Source organism: Nomascus leucogenys, chromosome 22a (assembly GCF_006542625.1).
Source record: "Nomascus leucogenys isolate Asia chromosome 22a, Asia_NLE_v1, whole genome shotgun sequence".
NCBI classification, from domain to species: Eukaryota; Metazoa; Chordata; class Mammalia; order Primates; family Hylobatidae; genus Nomascus; species Nomascus leucogenys.
The window spans coordinates 91,692,951-91,705,322 of NC_044402.1; the positions used below are offsets into that span (position 1 = coordinate 91,692,951).

General features: G+C 39.5%; 1 protein-coding gene across 5 annotated transcripts in view; it reads left to right on the top strand.

Annotated features, from left to right (window-relative positions):
• MYO1B (myosin IB) overlaps positions 1–12,372 on the top strand; it is a 179,881-nt gene that overhangs the window by 88,120 nt on the left and 79,389 nt on the right. For all 5 annotated transcript variants that reach the window (XM_012501340.2, XM_003253867.4, XM_030803075.1 and 2 more), the window contains exon 5: positions 8,628–8,732. In XM_012501340.2, the coding sequence (XP_012356794.1) occupies positions 8,628–8,732 (105 nt within the window). The remainder of the gene's footprint in view (positions 1–8,627; positions 8,733–12,372) is intronic.

The following is a 12,372-nucleotide window of genomic DNA, read 5'->3' on the forward strand; positions in this document are numbered from 1 at the left end:
CTGTACCTTGAACATGGTACAGAGTAGTTCTTGAACATGATTCTTTCCGAATGCCACACTACTTTGCCCATGTTGGTAAGTCTCCTTCAACTAGCCTCCCATGTCTTCTTAAGGGAGGGATTTTGTATTGTGTTTCTACTACCTAATTTAATGCCTGCCATACAGTAGGCATTCAGTACATATTTGAATAATTGAATGAACATCATGTACTAATCCAAGGAGCCAGCCTCCTGTCTTTATTTAAGTAATTGACAAAAACACTGAATAGGACTGGGCCAAAGACTGATCCGTATGAAAATTGCCAGGTCTCATTTAAAATATAAGTCTACCTTACTAAAAATTAGTTGATTTGCTTAGTTCTGGGTATCTTTATCTTTCTCTATTTTTTTCCTTAGGCAGTCTCAACTATTTTCCAATAATGTTAATGTGTTCTACATTTATACTTCTAGTTAAAATACCTCTTGGCTGATCTCCCAGCTACGTATTTACTGCCTGTCTGACATCTCCACTTGGGGGTCTAACATGCATCTCAGACTAAGCACGTACAAAATGGAACTCTTGATTTCTCTTTACCCTCTTATAACCAACCTTTCTGATCTCAATAAATGAGACCACTAGTCAACCTAGTTATCACACTAGAAATGTTTGTTATCCTTGATTTCTTCCTTTCCTGTATTTCCCATATCAAATCCCTTTCCTAATTTTGTCAGTTCTGGCTCTAGAATATATCTCATACCAGGCTCTCTCTTCCTTTTCTTTTTGTCCACATGGAGACTCACAAGCCACCAACCATTATCTCTCATGAGGATTATTTGTAGCAATGTCTAATGGGTTTCTCTCCTTTCTCTCTTGATTATCCCTAATTCTATTTTACAGACCCCAGTCTTTGCTTGTTCAAATCTCTCTCTCTCTCTCTCTCTCTCTCTCTCTCTGTCTCTTAACCTGTGGGAAACTTTACAGGACATGGGCATCTTGAGAAAATGCTTTTACCCCTTCTATGTCACTAACCAGTTCTTTCAGAGGAAACAGAATTTAATTCTTAGAAGCGTACAGCTTCTTATTTGTCTCTAGGTGGACCAATGAAAATGGTGGCAAGGCAAGTTAGAAACTCTGTTCGTTGCTGAAGGCATTTGTACTGATGCTGTATCTCATGCCCACCCCCCCATCCTATTTGACTCTATCTACAAGCATACATATTCACTTCATATTGCTTCATTTTTATTTTCACTTGGAAGAAGAAAAGAAAATATTCCTAAGCCTCTTTCATTCTTACATTCTTTAGCTTTTTACTCAGCCTTCTTTGTGCCTAATCATTTTTTTAGGATGTTCTAATTGTATCAGTTTGTTCCTAAATGAGTCATCAGAAGTGGGTTGCGGTCATTGTTTTGATGGGTCTTGGCCAATTCTTCATCTCCTCTGGAACATGTGTTCTGAGAAGACAGCATGTCCACTAATTAGCTATGTCAGTATGTGACATCCGCCTTCTCAGAGAGTTCTTAACACTACTACTTCCTCCTGGAGCCAGATTCCATCTCCTGGTGAGCTCATGTATCTTCCTTACTGAAAAACTGAGTGGAGGTTGCTAGTGCTGTTTCAGAGGATTGGCATCCATTTTTCTTAGGAAAAAAAAATAAATACCAGCCTATTTCTCTGGTAGAACTCTAGTAGTAAAATGGAGTTCATTCTTCTTTTTTATAGTTTTCTCTTGATATTTTTCTGCTTGACAATTTGTTCTATTGGTTTCAGTGACCAAATCACCACTTGAAATCCTCTTCTCCTTGTCATCTTCCCTGGATTTAGTCCTTCTGGGGATCCCGTTGCCTTTTATCATAAGCTGGAAAATGGACAGCGCTTCCCAGGGCTTGTCACCCTTTCCTCTGGTAGTGCCATTGTGTTTACAGCACATAGAATTAGGTGCTGCTTCAGGGAGGAGGCTGGAGGAGGGTCCAACAGAAACCCTAGAGCATTGCTTCTCAAATCTGCGGTGAAGCACCAGTTCCAAATCTCATGTTCATCATTACTAGAAAAATGAAATAATAGACAAAATAGAGCATTTAAACCTTAATTTTTTCTTTTAGTTTCAACAGGCGAAACAAACAACCAAATTAGTACAGAAACTTTTAAAAGCCTGCTTGCATGTGTAGATCAGTTAATAGTCTGTGGATTGATCAACTTTGAGTCGTGCTGGTCCTTGGACCATACTTTGAGTAACACTGCCTAGAAGTCACTCAAAGCATTTGTGTTGTTTTTGAGCCACTGTGCTGCTTGAACCCCGTGATGAACTATCATCTTGGGTGCTTCAGCTGTCTGTTATCACTAAGACGCCTGGAGCCGGGAGGTGGATACTGCTCCTGAGAGTGGTTCTTTTTGAATACCCACTTAGCTACATGCTTGGTAGCACCTAGCCCTTGAGTCCTTTTCACTTATAGAACCAACAGCTTCTCCTGCCTCTCAGTCCACTGTAGACATACAGTGGTTTGCTGACTTACTCTATTTTCTTTCTTTTTTAAAGCAGTGGTACAAAAACTGCTTAATATTTTATGATGGTTTTAATTGTCTTTAGTCTATCAAATTGAGTAAAGCCAAGAATATGTATGTTGTTTAAAGGCTCTGTTTTATGGAGATTACTTACAGGAAAATAAAATGATGGAAGATAATATAGAAATTTCAGTATATAGTTGTACAAGGAATTTGGAGTGGGGGTTTCATCTCAGTTTTGAGCAGAAGAGGGATGCCAGGCCATTTTGAAATGTCATATCATCTTATGCACTAAAATTGTTTTTGTGTACATGTGTTTATTGAAAATTTTGTTTTAGTAAATAAATGAAAGAAGATGATTAACATTTATTGAAGGCCTGGAATGTGCTGTGTGCTTGACATATAATATCTCCTTTCAATAAAAGTCTTTACTTAATAGTTTGTATAGAACCACCGTGTAGTATTAGAGGGCTTATTTTGTAAGAAGTAATTAACTTAACTGGGTCATAAACCCTCCTTGGCAGATGATGATGTTATTGGTCTTAAACATTGGAGACACTCCTAAGCTGCAGAGTTATATAACATGGGCACTTAGGGAGAGGCATGAACTCTTTTGAGTCCTTTGGGGTGCTATTTAATTCATTACTGCTGTGCTAAATAAAAAATTCATCAGACCTCATAAAAGTGCCCAAGTATTTTTAGGCATTGAACTCACAACTCACTCCCATGAATACAGATGGTTTGTTGAGAACCTTTCAAGCACTGATTGGGGCAGGGAGGCAGAATATGAGGGAACCATCAAAACTACATTTTTCCAAGGACATCAGAGTAAATCTCTGGGCCTGAGAAGATGATCCCAACATTAGGAAACATAATTATTTGGTTTCTAATTTTACAGTTACATCAGTTTCTAGGAACTCTTCAGCCATCTGCTAGAAGAGTTATGAAGCCTGCCTTGCTCATTAAGACCTTTGGTTCTAAACCCCAAATGACCTTATATATCTGCAGTGGTTCTCCAACTGGACAGTGACAGAGATGCCACTGACTTACTGTAGCCTAAACATTGGCGAGCATTTCACAGTGTTGAAAATACCCACATTGAAGCAGAATAGATAAGTGAAGTCAAGGCCAAAATGTAGTGAGCTTTTGTTTTGTTTTTCCCCTGAGTGAGAAAGACCCCTCTCCATCTGTGTGTTTTATATAAATTATCAGAGATTTTGTGGCCCTCTTTCAGAAGAGGATGACATACAGGCTTATTTCAATAAAAACATCACTAGTTGTGACTTCCCTCGTAGCAAAGGCTGCATCTCTCATTGCAGGGCCCATGCGTTTAGTACAATGGAACACTTCACTGCTGCCTGTTAGATCCATTTGGATATGTGGGAGCTGGGTTATTTTGCAGCACAGCAGACTCCGGACTGCTAAAAGGTGGTTTCCCCAAGCTGTAGAGTGCTTGTTTTGTTGCACACAAACATGGCCTCATTGATTTAGGCATTCACTCTTTAGCCCTAAACTATGGTGTAGGGCTCCGAACCACCAGACCTACAAAAGCTCAATTCCTAGAAAAACTTTGGTGTCTTAACTAGAGAGCTAGAGAGGTAAAGAAGGAGATAAATAAATGTGTATGAATAAATGTATGGCCCTCTGTATATGCCATATGACCTGTAGATCAATATGCGACATACATGATATTGCCTATATCTATGAATTTATCCATAGAGACCTGTTACTCCTGGATGAATTTATTAGAAGCTCTGAAAAAAGTGCAGAATAATCTTTGCCTATTCTCATGCCTTTTTTCCTCCGATGCAGTGATTGAATCCATGTGGAGCCTGCTCCGTTAACATACATAGGTTTAGGTATCTTAGGCGTGAGATTCCCATCCTTTTGTCATCATCACAATTGTCTTTCGTTGAATTGTTTTCCCTTTCTCATTCACCTTCCGCTACTTCACAATGCTTTCTTTCATTAAAAAGATTATTATATATGAATTTATATAATTCTATGTTGTGTGATAATTACATGATAATACATATTATTCACAGTACAGTGCAGGGTGTCAGAGAATACAGAATTCAATTAGTTATTCTTACCCTTACAGGACTTTAAAATCCTCACAGATTTAAACTGTCATCTATACTTCCTTTCCATTGTTTGTAGAAATTAATTCTGATCTAGATATTCTGATCCAGAAGTATTTTGTAACAGGCCCTTTGTCCATTAGTGAGGAATATGTGTTAAACCCTAAATGTTCTGCCATTTTCTGATGAGAAGAGATTTTGACCCCAAAGACTTCATATATTTTGTTAGTCCAGATGCTGAAATTTTAAGATTCAAGTTACATTCAAACATATACATATATATGTACATAAGTTTATATGTAAAGTATCTATGAGTTAGAGAAAATGATGAACCAAGAATTGATTCTAAACAATGCTGTTACATTTTGTCTATTTTAAATGACAATATTCTTATATTTAACAGTCAACATAATTCAAAAACCAGACTTTGAAATATGGTGGATGATACTCAATTTTTGATTCTCCTCAGAAATACAGTTTTTCATTATAGAGGTTATTATGTAAAGGTTTGATTTGTATAAGTATATAAATATTTGAATACAGATCCAAATTTATTTGAACTTTAGCACCAAAGAGTCAAAAGGAAATGAAGCACAAAGTCTCATGAGGTAACTATTATTTCCAGTTTCCAGCGTGGTGAAATATTATGAAAACAGTTCCTTAAAGTATGTTGGACCTTGTAATTCATCCTTACTGGTTTATTAATTTCTCTAAAGTAGTGCCTATGTAATGAACTACTTGAGTTAAAGGTCAAGTATTATGTCAGGAAAAAAAATTATAGGAGTTGTCTCTTTTAAATAGTGTGATTTTTTTGGAGAAAATACTGTTAATACCAGCTTCCAAAAATGACTTATTAAGATGAGCCCAGTAGTAGAATTCCTGAAAATAGTTAAGAATCTGAAGATATTTTTAACAACTTGGAAATAAATTATTAAAACAGCTTGAACTTTATTCTCAAAACTATATTTAAAAATTTTATTTGAATTGCTTAAATAGGTTTTAAAGTTAATAAAGTGATTCTTAATTTCAGTTTAAATGAATCCATCTTTATATGCCAGGAGATATTATGGGTTTATATATGCTTTAACAGCCAAGTGATGTAAGCCTGACCCAAATTCCAGGAGATCTGCTCCTGGTGCCATTTTCAAACACATTTGACCCTGAGAGAACTTGATCCCATCTTGTTCTGGCCATTAAAAAGGTCTCTGAGAGGTCAAATCAATTCTAGTAGCCACCAAAAGATTCTCATTCTTGGTTGATTTTCCCCCCCACCACCCTGCTAAAGCAGTTGTCCTCTAAGTTCATCCTGGACCAGAACAGGTTTTCAGAGGACTCAATGTAGCCATGAATCTGAATTTTGAGGTTTTGACATTTAGCCACAGTAAGGTCCATAATTACCAGAATAAACAAAAGAGCCTGACCTAAACTTTATACATTTTTTGTCAGTTTACCTAAAAGAAAACTTACTTTTCATCTAAAATGTGTGTGTATTTGTGTGTGTGTGCATTAGTATGTTTGTGTATTTGCCACTAAGACAGTTATTTTGCTGATAAATGTTTTCAGTCTCCTAGTATTACAATGGATAGATAGGCCAGAAATTTATGTCAAAAAAGAAGCATATATGTAATATATGTGAGAGTTCAGGTGGGGATGGGGAACAAAGAATGCCACTGAGAAAGCAGAAACATGAGAAAGCAGGCCTGGAGGGGATTGCTTCCAAGGCCAGACTACAGAGTTGGATGCCTGGGTGATTGAAGAGAGCTGCCCCAGGGCTGGAGACTAGATAGCACCAGATGTTAGGAACCTGCTAGGAGGGCAGCCTCACCTGAATTGAAAGGCAGAGAGCCTAGAAAGTATCCTGAAGTGAGCAGAGAAGAGCTATACCTTGGACTGGAGGGTAGAGGGCAATGTGGCCCCCAGGAGTGAAATGAAATATAATAGTATATAAAGTCTTTGTCTGTAATTGATGGCTCAGGACAGCCTAAATGGTTTAACAGGATTATCTATGTATAATTCACCAGCTTTTTTCTAGTTAAACCATGAGAATAATGGAAAATGTAGTTGAGGAACTTTAAACGTTGGAGGTTGTGTTATGTGGACAGTGAGTGCCCTGTGAAAGAAGGGTATTGCAAAGGTGGAAAGATGGTTGTTTCTCAGTTACAGTCTTTAAAGGGAGACAGCAGAAATCAACCACACATGACCAGATAACCTATTTGGATTCCTTTTCATTACCCAGGAAGCAAATTGGAGAGAGTTACCTCCAACCATTGAAGAAGTACCTAATGTCCCACCATAGTTCTGTGCTCCGTGAGATTGTTTACTTCCCCCTTAATGTATTGCCAGTACTCCAGAAACAGACATCTTAGGACTTGAGAGCTTTATGTGACCTGCATAGATTCTTGGTCTTCAGTGGCTCCTATTGGTTGATGCTTTTAGGTTGCGCAAAAGCCCTCAGGAACACGTTGGGCATTGTGCTCAAAGTGGCATTCCAGTTGTTCGTGTATTATTTTCCCAATGGTGGGAGATGGGACTGGAATCCACCTGCAGGTCTCTTGTGAGACAGTTTAGATTGCCTCATTACACCTGTAGGCAGAAAGACCCTCCCTCCAACTTGGAGGAGGCTCACCTGCCCACTGACAGTGGCAGTAGAGCAAAGACTTGAGACAAAGCAGGATTTGGAGAGACTGGTTTCCTTACCTTAACTACCCAGACAAGGGAATATGTTTTCTTCTGCCAACATAAAATAGTCAAGCATTTTCTGGGTCCCGGTTATGGAACATTAGAACAACTAATTAGGACAGCCCAATGGAAAACAGATTCCATAGAAAATAAATTAGGGAAACACAGCATTCTAGATCCTTTTTTAGAGTTCATCAGTGCGCACGATCGTATTAAAAGCTCTGAGAAGCCTTTTGATAATGGAAGTGGTTTCACTGCATCTGACTCACTGTAGCTCCACTCCACTTTGGACCTCATTTTCCTTAAATATCTATTAACTTTCCTTGGAACTTAGTGTTAAAAGAATCAGAAGTTAGGAGGCAGATGCTGAGAGAGGGGACACGGACTGATAGGGAAAGGATAAAACCACCAAAGACATGTTTTGTCCACCTCCCCAGTTTGAGCTAAAAAATTTTTAGGTGGTTTTATCCTTTGCCTCATGTGGCCTATTCTTTAGCAGCTTTAGTAACGGAGTTACTAGTGAAGCCTAGTAAGACTACCATGTCTGGAAAAGGCTGCGCTTTTTTGTTATTAAATCCTTACACTAGCTGCTTAGTTTTTGAATTAAGTTGAAGAATAATGAATTTGATCTAATTATGAGCAAACCAGATTTTTGTTTTTGGTATTTTTTTTGAGACAGAGTCTTGCTCTGTCACCAAGGCTGGAGTGCAGTGGTGCAATCTCAGCTCACTGCAACCTCCACCTCCCGGGTTCAAGCACTCCTTCTGCCTCAGCCTCCCAAGTAGCTGGGACTACAGGCGCGTGCCACCATGCCCGGCTTATTTTTGTATTTTAGAAAGACGGGGTTTCACCATATCAGCCAGGCTGGTCTCAAACTCCTGACCTCATGATCCGCCCGCCTCAGCCTCCCAAAGTTGCTGGGATTACAGGCGGGAGCCACTGTGCCTGGCTGAGCAAACGACTTGGAACTTGTGATTTGGAACATATCTTTGAAGACGAGCAGTCTTTTAAACTTTAAAAATACGTTTGGTAAAGATACCCAGGTTACCAAGTTATTTTTGGCTTATCAGTATATAATATAATAATTATATATAAATGATTGCTTTAAGAAGATAATTCTGATATTTTGTTGGTCATGTTACTAAGCAGTTTTTTAACAGCCCAGTGATAAACTTTAAGCACAATTTTTATTATGTCTGAATTAATGACATATCACTGAATAGAAAGCACAAATATTTTAGAAAGGTTTCCAAAACATTATTTACTCCTCTAGAAATAAAGACATTTGAAAATGCCATTAGTGGGTCTTCTCCCCCACATTTCCTCCTCCCCAAAAAGATTTTTTAAATTTCTGTGTTATTGATTAATATGGCTTATTTTCATCCACAGAGGCCAGTAAGCTTGTCATGTCCTATGTGGCAGCTGTTTGTGGAAAAGGAGCAGAAGTTAATCAAGTTAAAGAACAGCTTCTACAGTCCAACCCAGTCCTGGAAGGTAGGATGTATTATGTACATTAAGTCGTTGTGACTCGAACAGTAGATTGAGTTATGTGGGTGCTTTGAGTACCTGGTGTGCTGGGAGGTATTCTGGGAGGGAAGAGGAAGGAAGAGATTCAGGCCAAGACCTGCTGAGCAAATAAGCCGTGTTCTAGAACCTCTTGGCCTAAGTGTTTAGCAGAATAGTTTACTAATGTAAAATGAGCTTCCTCACTTAACAATCACTTTTCCCCACTCAATTTTTATTTGAATTATTTAAATTTTGATTAAAAATAATCAACTGATTATTTGCATGTGATAGTGCAGTGCTATTTTATTATTCAGGATAACACCTGTGGCTGATTATTTTTGCTGTTAGAGAAATGAGGGCTCACCCAGAGAAACACTTAAGGACCCATTTTTTCCAGGGTCATAGAAAGCCTAAACCTGACTGGAGAGTGCTGAAATTCTCTATTTAATTCTCTGTCTTAGTCAGCTTGGGCTGCCGTAACAAAGTGCACAGACTAGGTGGCTTAAACAACAGAAACTTATTTTCTCAAACCTCTAGAGGCTAGAAGTTCAAGATCAAGCTGTTGTCCAGGTAGGTTTTATTCTGAGGCCTCTTTTCTTGGCTTGTAGGTGGCTGCCAACTTGCTGTATGCTCACGTGACCTTTTCATTGTGCTTGAGTGGGGAGAGACGAGAGCAAGCTCTCTGGAATCTTTTCTCATAAGACTACCAGTTCCATCCTGAGGGCCTCACCGGTCGTGACCACATCTCACCTTGATTCCTTCCCACAAGCTCCACCTCCTAATACTAGCTTTTTGAGGGTTAGGGCTTCAACATATGAATTTTGCGGGGAAATAAGCATTCAGCCCATAACATCATCAGAAAACAAAACCAGAAACGAGTTTCCTTAATGCCGTGGAGAATGGCATAGAACATCAGTATGAACTACCTTGGCATTGGAAACAGTATATCAAAGTCTTTCCCTATTGATGGCAAGCTATTAAACTCGCTTTATGGCTGAGCACAGTGGCTCACACCTATAATCCCAGCTCTTTGGGAGGCCAAGGCAGGCAGATCACTTGAGGCCAGGAGTTCGAGACCAGCCTTGCCAACATGATGAAACCCCTTCTCTACTAAAAATACAAAAATTAGCCAGGCATGGTGGCACACGCCTGTAATCCCAGCTACTGGGGAGGTTGAAACATGAGAATCGCTTGAGCCTGGGAGGTGGAGGTTGCAGTGAGCCGAGATCACACCACTGCACTCCAGCCTGGGCAACAGAGGAAGACTCTGTCTCAAACAAAGAAAAAAAAAACTTGTTTTATATTGTAAGCGACAGAGGGAGACTCTGTCTCAAAAAAAAAAAAAAGCTTTATATTGTAAGCATGTCTTTACTGTCACTTAACATATTTGTTGTGGTGGAGTAAGGTTTCTCAGCCTCAGCACTGTTGGACTACTTACATGTTGCTGTGGAAGGATGTCGTGTGCATTGTAGGATAGCTTGTCCTGTGCACCTCTGACCTCTGTTAGCTGCCAGTTGCACCCCTGCCCCTAGTTGTTACAGTTGAAAGTATCTCCAGACATTATCAGATGTCCCCTAGGGAGTCAGAACCACCCCTGATTAGAATCTCTAGGCTAGATAAGTAGTTTGGTTGAAACTTTTGTTCCAAGTCATGGAAGTAAAGTCATGGAAGGATGAGATTCAACACGGATTAAAGCAGAACTGCTTTGGGGTAGTTTTTTCCCAGTATGAAGGGTTAAAACCCTGCCCTGTTGTCGTTTGTACTCAGGCTCAGCCTCTCTTGCCCTTTCAGAGAGGCTCCCAAACACTGAGTATTCACTGTGACCCCAAGACACACTTCCCATGCTTCAGTTTCACCATTACAAGGACACTCCATGCATCTGTATCCCCAGTTAGTAGCATAAGAGAGAAATGAAGGCAAATCATCTATTATGCTGTTTTTGATCTTTCCTCCATTTCAATATCTTAATCAATAACGAAGCTATTATGGAAAGCGGTATCTCTCAATTTTATTGTTCCAATATTTGACTTTTTGTTTATTGTCTTTTGCTTTTAAGTTAGGGTGCTATACATTTGCTGTATTTCTGTATATGCTTATTTTAAGAATGCTGTGATGGAAAGGAGAAACGCTGAGGAATGCTGTAGCCTGCATCTGTGACTGGAATCTGGCTCTTTATTCAGTGGTATTTGGAACTAGGCTCCAGTGCAGGAAATGGAAGAAATGTCTACTGTGGGCATGCATTATCTTTTATGGGAATGCTTTACTTTTTAGCTGGAGCTGCTACTGTAAATGAACATTGAGAACAATGAACTTTAAAAAAACCAATTGAGGAATGTGTCTCAAGTGTTCTATAATGGAACACTTGCTTTTTATTCTGTGGCTCACAATAAAAGACTTTAGTGTTTAGGGTTGTGTTTAGTAATGTGCAACTCAGATTTGTTTGATGAAAAGATGGTTTATGGCTTGCAAATAGCACCCTGAATAAAGTTTCTTTGAAGCAATTCCTTCACTTGCCCCTGACCTTCAAGCCACAATAAACTGTCCTTTATGCATCAACATCTCTAGTCGGACTTGGGGCTGTGCAAGTTAGCTAACTTGGCAGCCCTGCATGTTCACACCCACCACAAAAGACTAGCCTGTGAAAACACATGAAATGTCATCGTCTTCATGATGACTAGGTCAATACACACCATTATCAAGGTTACATTCATGAAAGGCTTTTAACTGGTGGTGGACATGGGATAAGAATGGGAACCTCTCCAGCAAGCATCCTTTTTTGAATATTTTTAGTGTGCAAATTTCTTCACTCTGTATAGCATTTCAGCTCATCTTCTGTTGAAGACAGAATTTGCTGCCAGGGACCTACCAAACCATACTCAGCCCAAGCAGCATCTCTAAGGCAAAGAACTTTGCCTGTGTTGACTTTGTAAATGTTGTCTTAACCAAGCTTGAGCAACTATTTTTTTAAGAATCAAAAACACAAAACCACTCCACACAAAATATAATGCATCAAGTGTGGCTGCTGAATTACCAGAGTTAACATATGTAAGCACACACCCTCTCTCCTTGATCAGGTGACTGCTTTCAAAAGTCAGACCAGATTTTAGTCCATAGTTCTCATTTGAACACTCAGTAGTCTAATCTGCTCCCTGTTTAATTTGAAGAAGCTGTGGAGACCTCTAGAGATTTGATGCCTAGCCTCTGATTCCAAAAGTTTATTTCTGTTCACCACATTATCATGCTAGCTGCCGTGTGGCCCCTGGATTCTAGTAACAGACTGGGTGGGTGGGAGGCTTGGTAGAAACGGAGGATCTCATGCCCCTTCCCAGACCCATTGAACCTGAGTCTGCGCTTTATCCTCACGTAGTTAGTTTGCACATTAAAGTTTGAAATGGTAAAGATGGGTGGGGCGGGGCTTCCAGAGCATCAAACAGGGATCTCCTCTACTTACCCAACTTACGTTTAGGCTACTTAATCTACTACCATGGCCCAGGTTGGCTTGCTCCTATCTTGTGCACAGGCTTGGTGAAACAATCCTTTTACCCTATGACTCCGTGCTGTTCCCTGTGTTAAAACAAAAGCACTGTGTGCCTGGAGCAGCGTCAATCATGGGGGTTCTTAAATGCTC